This window comes from Drosophila mojavensis, unplaced genomic scaffold (assembly GCF_018153725.1).
Source record: "Drosophila mojavensis isolate 15081-1352.22 unplaced genomic scaffold, ASM1815372v1 contig_74, whole genome shotgun sequence".
Taxonomy (NCBI): Eukaryota; Metazoa; Arthropoda; class Insecta; order Diptera; family Drosophilidae; genus Drosophila; species Drosophila mojavensis.
Genome location: NW_025318899.1, coordinates 22,123,673 through 22,137,847, shown reverse-complemented (window position 1 = coordinate 22,137,847; position 14,175 = coordinate 22,123,673). Strand labels below are relative to the sequence as shown.

Genomic DNA, 14,175 nt, shown 5'->3' with positions numbered 1-14,175 from the left:
TTTTTTTTTTTGCTTTTTTTATTATTCATATTTTCGGTTTTGTATAAAATACTCACATTCACATTTACAACTACGAACCACGTAACTACTTATAGATGTATTGTATTGTATATATAGACTTTATGGTAATAGTTATTTATATGTATATGTATATATAAATGTATTCATGTGTGTATGTATGTATATATATATATATCGTAATCGTATGTATGCACGAATGTATATGGTATATTTTAACTACCTCCAGCTAGAAGTTATATGTGTGTATATATATAGTCTAGGAGTAGCCTATATATACCTCTATATATATCTAGGCCCATTCGAAATACCTACTCACACACCCTGTATAATGCTTAGCTCCTCTCATTGGCGAAATATCTGACCGAAAACCGAGTTTGTTTTTGCTTTTTGCTTTTTACTTTTGCCTTAGAAGTTGCCTTATCGAATACATATATATATATAAAGTATTTACAAGTTAGATCTAGCATACAATTAGTTATAGCTAAAAGAGAGACAGAGTTGAACGATATAAATATATATATACGGAGAGAGAAAGGCAACACTTTGAGTGTAGAGCATTTTGTGTTTGAGTTGAGTTGAGTTGAGTTTAGTTTAGAATAGTAACTGAAATAGAACCTAGTGTTAAATACATAAATGATATTCAGCGAGTATTATCATAGCTTACAGAAAATCAACAAAAATATACAGTAGAACTATTATAATAGATAGATGACAGATGATTTAAAGAAACTTTCTTTTCGCTTAGTTGGGTTGGCCCACAACTCGAATTTTCATATATAGTAAAATATCAATTTAGTCTGGGTCTGGGCTACATTTAACTGAAATTATAGTTAACTGAAAAGTTCGCTTAGTCTTTGACGCCATTTCTCAAAAGCAAGTCTTTCCAAACGTTCTAAACTAACTAAATAAATCTTTCTTTTACTTAGTTGTTTGTTTGCTCTGTTTCTTTTCTTGTTTATATATGGACGTATAAATGTTATATGTGTAATGTATGTAGTTTATGTTTTAATGCCTTTTTCTTATGTTTTTTGTTTTGTTTTCTTTTGTTTTCTGTTTTCTTATCTACGCTTCGAACTTAGTTCCTTAGTTTGCGCTCACTACGAGTGACTAAACTTAACTGGGCTTTAAATATGTGTTGTGTGTGTGTGTATTATGTTTCGCGCTTTATGATCTATGCTTTATGCTTTACCTTTATCTTTATCTATGATCTATATGTACGAGTATTTTAATGTATGTTTAGCTTAGTCGCCCTATATATATCTAGATGCCTTTGCTCAAGTGGTTTTCTTTTCTTTTGTTTTCTGAATCTCTTCAGTTGCGATTGTGTCTTGCAATGTCCAACAAAAATCATCAGACGTTCAAGCTTTACATAAGTCAGACCCGATATACCATATATATATATATATATATATTTCATATATATACACTATATAATGAAACTATTATGTAGAAGGAATGACTGCTCTAGTTTTGCTTTTGTTTTTTGTTTTTTTTTTTTTGTAATATCGTATCGTTCTATATGTATATATTTGCTTTCTTGTATATCATATAACGACAACAACAACTAATTATTGCTTTTCGGTTTTTTTAAAAATGCGGTACGCGAATATTTCTTTTTTTTTACGATTTTCTTTCTTCATTTTTTTTTTTTTTGATAATTTTTAAGTTGATTCTCTTTTATCATTTATTTTTTTGTTTGCTTAAGGTACCTTAAAATCAAATCATTAATAATTTACTAAGAGCTAGAACAAAAATAACAAAAATTTGCGAGACTTCGGCATAAATAAAACAGTGGGAAACAGCAGGAGACGGTGAAGGAGACGGAGACGGAGTGGGAGGGGAGGTAGGTGGGTAGGTAGTGGTGCCATAAAGGGTATCTAGCTTATCATAAATAATTAATATATCTATTTTTTTTTATGTTGTTTTCGTATTTTGTTATTTGCTGTGTGTGTGTGTGTTGTCTTTTGTTGTTTTGTAGTAGGATTAAGAGCTGTCATTTATAGTTAAAGAGTTGTAGTTGCGTTTTGCTTCTGCTTTTTAAGTATTTATGTATATATAGTGTAGTTAGACGGTGGTGCCTGTGCTGCTGCTGCTTCTTCGCTCTGCTGCTTCTTTGCCTTTTGCTGCGCCTGCTGTGGATAGTGCTCTGCTCCTCACGTCCTGGGCAACAGCAAGAGCCACCAGGAGGCGGCGCCCAGCCACAGCCACAGCAGACAGCTGCCGCTGGTGAGCTGGTTGCAGTTGCTGCCGCTGGCGCCGCTCAGTCCGCCGTGGCCGTCGGTCGCCGAGCTGCGACTGCTGCGCGCAGCTCCCTCGATGATGTTGTTGTTGTCCAGCTCGTGGAGCACCGGCAGCTCACTCAGATCCGCAGCGGGCGCGGTGCGCTCCGTGATGGGGGCGAAGAGCCGCTTCGGCTTGCAGCGCTTGTGCTTCTTGTAGGTTTTGGTCACATTTATGCTGTAGCCTTCGAGAAACTCGGAGCCCTGCAAAAAATGAGAGGAAATGGATAAACATTAGCGCTCGCTCTGCATCTAATAAATTACAGCATTAATTAAATTTTTCTTCATTCCGCAACTATTATATTAGACCGGCTCAAGCAAAAGGCCCGCGCCCACAGCACCGAGAGTGAAAGGAAATTAAAAGAAAAATGCTTTTATGTCTTTGTTGCTGGAGCCAAGCAGCATCCAGCCAACCAGCAAAGAGCCACAATCTCTGCACTCATTTATAAATACCATAATGTTATACATATATAATAATTTCTGTGTATGTCTGCTTGAAAATTCACAAGAGTTCTGTACAAGCGCTGTGAGTTATGAGATACTTAAATGTAAATAGAGATAAGGTGAGTGAAGTTATGCAGTTTAAACTGACAGCTGAGCTGGCTCAAGCAGAGTTACGTAATGCACAAACCTAACGATGTGAGCTAGAAAGATAAACTGCATGAGGAATACATAAATGTATATAAAAGTACGGAAAATTACTTTAGCTCTGGAAGGTAAGCTGTGATGGTGGTATTCTGAACAGGTGAAAAGTAGGCTGGAGCCAGTGGAATATGGAAATAAGTATTCTTGCCATTTTCTTAGCAATAATCAAATCAAAGATATCTAATTGAGTATTTATTGTATATGGATTGTCTCATCATAATGCCGAATATATTTTCAATATGCAATTTTCGGCATTTTGAATACATTGCGAACCTGATTGGATCTGCTACAAGTAAGCGAAAATAGAGGAAATAGATGACGAGAATAGAGAGTACGAGCAGTAATAGAACAAGCACATGTAGAGCAACATTCCATCAGCTCCTACAGATCTGATTCCAATCAGATAATTATTGTTTGATATATATGAATATTAATGCCTAATAGTATATATATTTATATACATCTATTATAAATTAAAATTAATTACCTTTTATTTCTTTCTTCTAGGCATTTTAACTCATTTACATCACAATAAAAGCCTCAGCTTATCAAAACTGACAAATGCTAATTGGTACAGTCTCTCTATCTCTCCCTATCGCTCTCTATTCTTATAAGAAGTAACTGATATACGGGCTGTATTTAATCTGCATATTCATATTGGAATTGAAATCTAGAAATGAAATTGTGCTCGTGGCTCCGAGTTGGGCGCTATTCCAGACGATTGCCGTGATTAAACATACTTTATGCCGCATTTAGATGCTCGTTCTGGCTTCAGGGCGCAAATCTACAACACCTACACACCTATACAACTACACACCTATACAGCCACACACACACACAAATGCCCAAGCACAATACGAACACAATGAAGCCATCAGATTTGTCGTTTTCCACTCCTCAGATCCAAATCCAGCGGGCAAAATTTTGCCTTTTAATTACGCTGCATAAATTTGTGTTTATAAATAGGCAATGGCAATGGCAATGGCAATGGAACTGGGCAGGACACGCTAGGGTCTGCTCTGCTTTGCCCTTCCCTCTCTCTCTCTCTTACTCTCTCTTTCATTCCCACTCTGTCTCTGTGCGGTCTGTGGGAGGGATTCGCGAGAGTCGACTCTGGATTTGGGATCTTTTTGGGGCTGCGGTCAAATGTTTTATGGCCGTCGAAAAATATCTAAATCGAGTGAATGTCTGCATTTTGCCAGTGGGCGTGCCAGCCCGATGGGCGTGAGAGACTTCATAACGAGTGTTTACTAATAATATTATGCAAATCGTGCGCCCGGCCAACAACATTGGCAACAGGAACCAACGTTCCGTTCCGTTCCGTTCGTTTGTTTGTTGTTGGCTGTTGAATTTTTCAAAAGGCATTTTCAGAATCGTTTTACGTTCACCCCCAGCACAGATCCAGGACAAAAACAAAAACAGAGAAAATGTGAAAAAAATAAGGAAATACTTGACAGACATTTGCAGGTGTGTTTGGACAGCTTTCATTTTGTGGGTGGCTTTTGAAGGTGTCTGTGGCTGGGGTTTGGCTTGCCTCTTGTTATTGTTGTGGCACCAACCCACAGACAGAGACAGACAGAGACAGACAGAGACAGAGAGAGAGAGAGAGAGAGGGAGTGGGAGAGGGGGGCAGCGAGAGCGACAGCATAATTGAAAAGGAATGCACGGGTTTGCTCACGGGGCCAGCAAAATTATAAAATGTGCATAAATTTAAGGCCTTAATTGCCGTGCTTTAAGCCCACGCATGGCCAGGATTTCGTATAGATTCCTTTCGGATTTTGACATGCTAATTAGCTGAGGGGCTGCCACTGATTTTTGGGGCGCTGCCCATTTCAGCGACTTTTTGATATGACATGGGAAATGCCCAAGTACGCTTTCGTGTTTTTTCCCCCAGTAGTCTACTCCACCTGGTTTTATGCTAATTAATGTTGCCAGGCAATTTTTGTTGTCAGACAGGTGTAACTTTCGCTGGAATTTCGGGCAAAAACAATAGCATGTGTGGTAATCCGCACTCAGTTTATAAATACAACTTGTGTGAAACGAATCCAGTTAGGAAGGGCTTAAAATAGTTCACCGACTGAAGCAGTTTATTATGGCAGCTGAGCTAAAGGTCTGTGGGAGCAGCAGGGATTCGATTCGAAAAATGAAATTTAAGAAAAGATTATTGGCCTTTATGCTATGAGCAGGATTTAATCGAAAGCTAAACATTTCAAAACTATTTAAAACTTTTTAATTATGAAATAAAATTTATGAAATTTATATTTTTCTATGCTCGAAATCTAGGCCTTCCAGCCCAACGAGCATCTGTGAAAAACGGGGGAAAAACTCCTTTGTCTGCTTCAGAGCGATTGATAATTTTTTGTTTGCCAACTATGGCCAAATGGAGCAAGTTTTTGCCATCATTTTTTCAGTCTCTCTTTCAGTCTCCATCTCTTTGTGAAGGTGCCTTGTAAATTTTTACGGTAGATTGAACGCCATTTACCTTTCAATCTGCAGTGGCTGGGTGACATGTTTGCTCATAATTTGCCTGGGCTGCTCAACTATTTTATCGGCTGGATAAGGTTTATTCTCGCGCTGCTAATTTGAACGCTGCGAGGCTTTATAAATTCGATGGGTATGGCTGATGCCTCGGGGCAGCCTCAATGAATTATTAACTTGACAGCTGAAGGAAAAAAATAAAAGCGAAAGGCAGCGGCAGGGAGAAAGAGGGAGAGGGAGAGCGAGAGAAACTCAAGCCAAGCTGGAAATGGTCAACAACATTTAACGCAATAGCACGGAAAATCGATGACAATTCAAGCGTTGATAATTTTGCTTCCCACCAGCCAGCGGCACAAAAAAAGAAAAGAATCGAGAAGAAAATGGCAACAATTCCCAACTTAAGCAATTTCCTACAATTTTCCAGCGACTAGAAGCATGGTCATATGGGAGCATTCATTCAGCCAGCCAGTCACTTGGCGGGTGGGTTAGTGGGTGGGTGGGTGGTTCGTTGGCTGGACGAATCGCTTGAGCCATTGGACGTGAATTAGTGTGGCTGACTGGCAGCTGGCTAGCGACTTGGTTTTAGTGTGTGACCCATTAGAATGATCGTTGTCGAAGCTGTACGTGTGCGCCGGCTGATATATATGTGACCTGGTTGGCTCGGCTCTGCTCTGTGTGGTCCGTTTGAGCCGCGTCTGGCCCGTAAAGTGGCGCTAACAAACTCGAATGCTGCCCATTGCCAGCCATCGAGCCATCGAGCTGGCCAACCAGCCATCAGGCAGCAGGCAGCAGGCAGCAGGCAGGCAGAAGGCACAAGGCAGCCAGCAACTGCAATTGATTGCACTTTATAACGTGCGGTTTCCGGTAGACATTACCCGCTTTGCTGCAGCCACATTATCCAAGCCCTCTCACGGCCAGCCAACGGGAGCGAGAGAGATAGAGGGATGTAGCCAGTGGGGCTGCGGACGCAACTGTGAGACTAGGATGCCTCTAATGTCTTTTGCCCATACTCCTCGCGATGAATAAATGAGCACTTGTCTAGCATCTGTGTGTGTGTGCGGACTGTGTGTGTGTGTGTGTTAGTGAGTGTAAATGTGTTTGTGTGAATATCCGTGTGTGTGTGTGCGTGGGTCGCTGGCTCTCAAACCAACCGTCAGCAAGAAAAATTATCCCAGATATTGTCTAGCAATTTAGCTGATTAAGCTGATGGATGTAAAGCAGCAAAAGCAGCGAAAGCTGCAGGAAAAAAAAAGGAGAAATGTAAAAATAAAAATGTTGCCAGCGATCAGAGAGCAGATAAAATAGAGTTGACATGCGAAGGGTTAATGCGATTTCAACTGTGACAGCAGCTTACGATGGCCATTCCTCTTCAGCTGTATATATACTATGTTGGCATTCGAATTCCTATAGCAGCGCTAACGAGCATTTTTCATCTGGCATTATTAACTGATTTACGTTTATGTAAGTGAATAATTAGCAATTTATTAAAGTTCTTTTCATGCTTAATACTAAATCGACTGTCTTGCATGGCATCGCATTGAAATCAAATTCTCTTTTTACTCTGTTACTTCATTGAGACTGAATTAGAAGAGTGTAATGGGAGAAGAGAGAGACATTAAAATGAGGATGCGCTATTCGATTGACTCAGTGCTAGTCACTTGCATATGTGTGAGTGGGATAAACAGCGCACTTGTTAAGCTCTTTAAACAAGTAGCCGAGCTTAAGCTACACTCTAATAAGATCAAGAGACGCAGCTCGCACTCGTTTCGTACGCACATGTTTATAAACGAATAAGCGGGACAAGCAGTGTGTGCACTTGGCAAGCTCTTCGCGCAATCCAATAAGAGAAAGTTGATGCCTCCAATCCAAATTGATTGCATGTTTGCATTGGTATTTGCATGTGTGAGAGCGAGATAACAAGTGCTCGCAATTCTAAAAGCAACTATCAAGCATATGGCTGCCACTATAAGTAAGTGTGTATGTGTTTAACTGTATGTGATTTTGTGTATATGTGTGTATTCAGTGAGCTTTAATGTAGTTTACATTCGCTGTAGACAGAATGTTAGAGTATATATCCTTCGCTTTCCGTTCTGCTACGTTTAATTTGGGACTTTCACTTGGTTACACTTATCGGTTTGGGTAAATCGAAGTTGCTTACTCACCGGCACCACATGATTTTTGGCTCCCCAGCAGATGGGCTTAAAGCTGCCTTTGCGTGTTGCCTCCTGAAACTCGCCAAATTGATTTTCCCAATCGTAGGATATCAGACGTGCCTCCAAAGTCATGCCAGCCAATTCGGGCGGTGATGAAATCAGCACCGGATTTGAGTCGCTGCAGAGAACGGGAACGGGAGCGGGAATGAGAAAGAGAAAGAGAAAGTATAAGAGAGGAGCAAAATAACATTATTAACTTTATTATTATTGTCAACTTTGATTAGGACTTAAAATTTATTACAGCCCCAAAAGGCGCTTTGCCAGCAGATTTTCAAATACTCCCGCCGGGCCCAAGGACCGCCGGCCGGAGGGGGGCTTGGCAAGTTGGTAAGTCGGCGCAGATTTGCGCGGGCTTTGCGCTGTCGAAGGGAAGTTCAGGGCAAGACGAACGACCAAAAACTTGAGCTAATTAATCTTTTAGATTTTCATTTGTGACGCGTCAAATACGTTACTTCTTGGGCATGCCAGGACCGAGGGTGACGCGACCGAACGAAATAAAAACCGCACTCGAATAAAGAAGGGCAGACAGCGAATACGAAGCAGGCATTCGAAACCCACCAGCAAATGGCCCAAAAGTGTAAAACCTCAAAGCAGTTGCCTCGCCGCGCCGCAATCAGGGGCGTTGTGGCAACCACTTTTGCAGGCAATGCGGCCAAAAAATAGCTGTTGTTTGCAGAAGGTGCTATGACTAATGAGCTGGCTTAGATTTGTTTTTTCCCCCTTCTTCTGTTTTTTCTGATCTGTTTATATATCTGTCTTTCTGTTGCTGTTGCTGGTTTTTGGGCATTAAGTTGGCAGCTGTGTGAACCCCTTTTTGAGTTTAGCTCATCATTAATTTCCCTTGTCACTTATTCCTTTTATACATATATAAATAATTTATATAATTTAATAACTTGCAAAAGAATGCTCGTGCTATATATGTATATTATTTATAATGCTCTCTGGTCTAGCTGCATATAGTTTTGTTAGACTCCCACATAATTGCTGGGCGCTACGCCTCTGCATCATTCGCGCAATATAAATTCCTGATACATTCATTTCATTTCATTCATTCCCTCTATTCATTCATTTCGCCCGTTTCGTTTGGTTTCGTTTCGTTACGTTTCGCTTTGTTTCGTTAGCGCCATCTATGATTGCCAACTGGCCCCACGGGCCATTCACCGCTCGCCGTCTCGACCGCCCTTACAATTAGGCTAATTAATTTTGTTCTTTGGCTGGCATTACGAAAAATGTTGCTTTAATTTTGTAGCGCACACACAGAGAGAGGGCGAGAAGGAAAGATAGAGTGAGACACCCACACAGTAGCAGTAAAATATCAGGCAACGCACATTTTCTTTGTTGTTGCTCGCCTGGCAGCTTCCTGTTTGACTGTGTGTGGCCGAATCCTTTGCAAGCCGCAAACAAATCTCTTTTAATTAATTTATGATTCCACTCAATCCGCATCGAGGGTTGCATGATATCACACAAGGGGCAGACAGCCCGTCGTCCGCAAGCCGGCTGGGCGGGGTAAGTGGATGCTGCTGATGTTGCAGCAGCGTATGAGAGAGCCGCAACAATTTGCGGTTGGCAACACGAAAATATTAATGTCTGCGGATTGATTGCAGCCCGCCTCCTGCCACGCAGCGAAACCACCCACAAAACTAAAAACTGCCCACTTGTGCGAGTGTGTGTGGTCATGTGTGCGCGTGTGTGTGTGTGTGTGTGTGTGTGCGGTGCACGCCGTACGGTAATGCGCGTAATAATAATATATAAAATAAAATATTGCATTCGTCCATATGTTCAGCACAGTTTGTGGCTCGTGTGTGTGGCTGCTGTGTCCGTGTCCTGTGTCCTGCGTCCTGCGTCCTGTTTCCTGTGTCTTGCATACGTGTATCTTTTGACATTCCGCCCCTCTTACCCTGCTTGGGTCAGTGTTTGCGGTTTATTGAGCGAACCATTGCGTCGCAGCGCATCGCATGGCATCGCTCAACGCGTCGCTAATATATCCGGGCGCCGCATGCATGAACCGTAACCTCCGCCAGCCGTGAACCGTGAACCGTGAGCCGTGTGGCATCATAATAAATATAAATGCAGTGGAAAGTCAGACAGCTGTTGCTAATGCTAAAAGGCTCTTGCAGTGGCACTGGCACTGGCAATGGCAATGGCACTGGCACTGGCAATGGCCATACATAGATTATGCTGATCCCCTGTGCGCCCTTCGCCCCTTCGTCGTGAATTTCTGTGGCACTCCAGCCGCAGTCTAACCGCCACATCAATCGCTGCCCGCTTTAGTCTTATGGCTGTTGACTTCATTGGCACTCAGTATAATTAAAATTATGAGCCAGCATCAGCAGGAGAAGCAGGACAAAAGCTGTGACTCCACTTTGGTTTGGCATTGTTGATTATAAAATCGAATGGCTGCCACCGCATCACAATGCACATGCATTTTTGGTGGGGCTGGCTGGCCGCGGCAAAGGCCCGCAGGCCATAGATCCTAAGCCGCATCGAAACTAGGAGCTGAGCAGCAGCCAATCGACCATGCAGCAGCAGGAGCAGGCGCAGGAGCGGCAGCAATTCCAACTGCAACTGCAACTGCAGCTGCAATGCGAGTTCCAATGGGTTTATTTATGTAGCGTTATGGCAGCAGCCAGTTGCCACTGTGTTGTTGTTGTTGTGGCTGTTGTTGCTGTTGCATTTATGGGCCAAATTCAATTTTGAACTGGCATCGCAATTGCAATTGGCAGCAACGGCAAAAAGCAAATGACAAATGAAAACTTAAATTGCACAAATGGCCAGAATGCTAAGGGCCAAATGGACAATGGACAATGGCGATTGTCTGCATATATAAGCAGACACACGTCTATAGACAACTGTAGAGGCATTCAGTTATTGTATAGAGATAGATGTAGCATATATATTCTAAAGTATTAAATTGACTTGAGGCAAATGTCGACAAGAACTTCCTGAAATAGCCAGGATAACTCTGATGACTGATGACTGATTACTATTTATTTCTGCTATATATTATGGTAAGTAAATATATATAAATATTAAATAGGATACATTTTTTATTCATAATTAAGGCATAAGTTGGCATTGACTTTGAGTTTAGATTTAATTAACTTTTCGCTTTCGCTTTAATTATATTTGATGTTCAGTACGGATGTACAATGATTCATGCTTTAATTACAAAAATATCTATTTTGAATAAGACAAATCGTCCATTCACAAATACACTTGAATAAATAACATAATTGAGGCGTGGGTTGGCATTGAGTTTCCCATCAAGGCGAATGACGAAACTAGGTTCGATATGTAATCGATATTTTGCTCCCGCTCATGTAATAAATAGAGCATATTGGTTTTGTGTTATGTAAAATAATACGAAGTTTCCAATATAATAATTATTAATTAAAATGCGCGTTACTATGATATCGATTGCTATTTATGCTCGTTCATAAAATAAGCAGAGTATATTGGCTTGCTGCAAAAGTAACATAATAAAATGTTCTCAATATAATTATTATCTTTTCTGATTTCTATTCATAAGCGAAAAAATAACAAAAAACCGATTTAAAATTCAAATATAATTGAATTTAAGTGCTGCTCAAGCTGTTTCCCCAAAAATTCATTAAGAATAATTGCGGCACGCAAAAACAATAAAAAACGAGCCACAGATTAAAAATGCCAACCACGTGCTGTCAAGCAATTTGATATCCTTTGCCATTCACGGATGGAAAGATGATGGGCCAGTGGCGCAGGCAAAAGGAAACGCATCAATCGAATGGACGCTGCTTGTATAATGAACGCCGAAGATGAAGAAAATGTGTAAGAGAAGACGAAGTCATCAAGCGATAAAGGATATCAGGCAGGATATCGAAGCCTTAATGAGCTGCGCGCTGTGCACCGTGCAAAAGGTAAAAACAGGAGCGCCGCCATTAAACCGACAGATATGCCTATCAATGTGGAGGGCCTTCAGCAATTAACAAACAACAACAATATAATGAACCCAATTTCATTGACAGACAGAAACGGAGAGAGGGAGAGAGAGGGAGAGAGAGGGAGAGAGTGAGAGAGGCAGAGTGAGAGTGAAATACACAACTTGAATAATTACTTTCTTTTTAATGTTGGGTAATTTAAAATGGAACCCGCTCAACACACACACACATCACACACACACACACGCACGTGCATAAAAAGTGCCCACACATGAGCATACAATTAAAATTAATTTCGGTGCCATGGCCAGTGCGTAAATTGTGAAAAACCACTATCACATTATTTGGCCCGTGAAAAAAATCAGGCGGCCAAAACCCAAACGTAAATTAAGCCAATAACTGTTGGGTCACGGGCAAACGTATGTCTGTATGTCTGCCTCTCTCTCCCTCACCCTCTCCCTCTCCCTCTCCCACTCTCTCCGTGATCAATGAAGCCCAAGCGGTAGCTCGACAATGCCCATCACGACACACACTACAATCAGGCGCCTCTGTGTGCGTGTGTGTGTGTGTGTGTGTGTGTGTGTGTGTGAGTGTGTGAGTGCATGCATTGTGCTTTATGTCCTTGGCTCTGGGCTAGCTGGGCGTTGGAGCCTGCCACAACGCACGCTAACGACTCCAATGAGTTTTGCATGACGACAACGACAACGACGACGACGGCGACGATGATGATGATGATGATGATGATGATGATAATGATGATGACGACGACGACGATGAGTACAACATTGCTTGTCCTGTCCATTGCAGCAACGTCCTGCCGTGGCCAGCCCTCGCACGGCCCGCCCTTGCCCGGCCGGACTGTGACCCGTCTGGCCATAACTTCAGCCAGTTGAGCTGCCGGCTCGTTAGTGTGTGGGCTGGTCAATTGAGCCACAGTTGAACTGCAAACAATTTTTGGGCTATACATATATATGTAGATGCAGCTCAATCGACTCGAACTGCCAAACTCCCGAACTCTGCTGCTGCTGCTGTTGCAACTAGTCGCAAAATCCGTGCGTATCAAATTAAATTGAATTCGAACCATAATAAGCAAGCAATGGACTAGAGGCAGCGCGCCGAGGGTTGTCATGGCAAGTAGTAGTTGTAGCAGTCCATAATTACATTAGTACGGAAGCCCAAGGCTTGGCCAATGCATGATTAGCTTATCATTCATGTGCTGTGCCAGCCAGACGACCGAATTACGCATTGCAGGAAACTTTAAGCGGCATGCCAAATTGCAATTGCAATCTACTCGAGCATCGACCACACACTCACACACACACTCACAATTGACGAGTTCCTTCAGCAATAACACATCATATTGCTCGCGATATCGTTTGACTTATATGGCAAGTGGATATTGATTTGTTATTGGTTTTATGGTGGCTTGACGTGAAATAATTCCCAATTGGCTTAGATTTTGATAGATTGGTGGATAGTTTGCCACGCCCTTTCCTATATTTATTGTCTTTCAATATAGTTATTTCTATTTATAGGCCTTTCTCTTAATTTGCATTAATATTTTTTACATCTATTTCTTTTTCTAATTTAATGACAACAATTCTTCATACCTATTTTAAAGGATTTGCTCTTCATACTACTATACTATTAAATAAATAGTAGTATGACTTTATTTAATACTATTTCGTCCATTTAACTATAGTTATGGTATCATACTTCCATTTCGTTCTACCACTATTATATCATACTTTTCCATATTCTCCTACAATTTCAGAACTGCTAAATATTTAAAGATCTCTTGATAATTGCTACTACTTTATATGCAACGACTTAATCATAGACCAGTTTGTCCCACTAATTATTTACTTAGTCCATTGCTATTCACTTTTCTCTATAATACTCTAATTTCATACCTGCCCATTCAAATGCCGACTTCTCCAATACATTTAGCATTGTTGTTGTTGTTGTTGTTGTTGTTTAATAATTTCGCAGCTGTTCAATCAGTTGGCTGCACTCGTTGTCTGCACTCCTCGTGCCTCTCGTGGCAGTTCGCAAAACTTAATTGTAATCTACCTATAGAGCTCAGTCAGTCTATTGTGGCATTGTCTAGTTTTTGTCAATGTTTAATTAAACTTGAAGCGCACAAGCGGTTTTGTGGTAGATCTAGAGCCATACGCCACCCTCCCAAATACTGATTTGGCTCTGTCTGGCCAGGCTGCTTGACTGCATGACTACCCGGCTGACTGGGTTGCCCTGTGTGGCTGTTACCCCTTTTTCACATGCGATTGTAGTTGAAAAACAACTATAGCAATTTCCATTTTGCTGCTACAGTTGTTGTTGTTGTTGTTGTTGTCGATGTTGATGTTGATGTTGTTGCATCGTTGGGGTTTTCATTATGAATTTTAATCCTCATATCGCATTCGCACTTTTGGTTCAGGCCCGGGTCGAAACAGACAGACAGACGGACGGAGAGACAGACAAACGGACGCCCAGCCCGGAGCCGAAACATTAAGCGCTACAAAATTGCAGTAGCCATAATAACTGGCCGGCAGCAGCAGAAACAACAATAACAAGAGCGCCAATGCAAGCATTCATGCCATTGTATAAAGCGAACAACAACAA

General features: G+C 41.4%; 1 protein-coding gene across 1 annotated transcript in view; it reads right to left on the bottom strand.

Annotated features, from left to right (window-relative positions):
- Nucleotides 1–1,686: 1,686 nt before the first annotated feature.
- The window catches only part of LOC6583291 (MOXD1 homolog 2), a 147,571-nt gene continuing 135,082 nt past the window's right edge, over nt 1,687–14,175 (bottom strand). Inside the window, exons 10-11 of the mRNA XM_002008928.4 lie at nt 7,586–7,754; nt 1,687–2,504 (exon numbers count right to left, since the gene is read on the bottom strand). Coding sequence (XP_002008964.1) covers nt 2,175–2,504; nt 7,586–7,754 — 499 coding nt within the window. The 3' untranslated portion in view covers nt 1,687–2,174. The remainder of the gene's footprint in view (nt 2,505–7,585; nt 7,755–14,175) is intronic.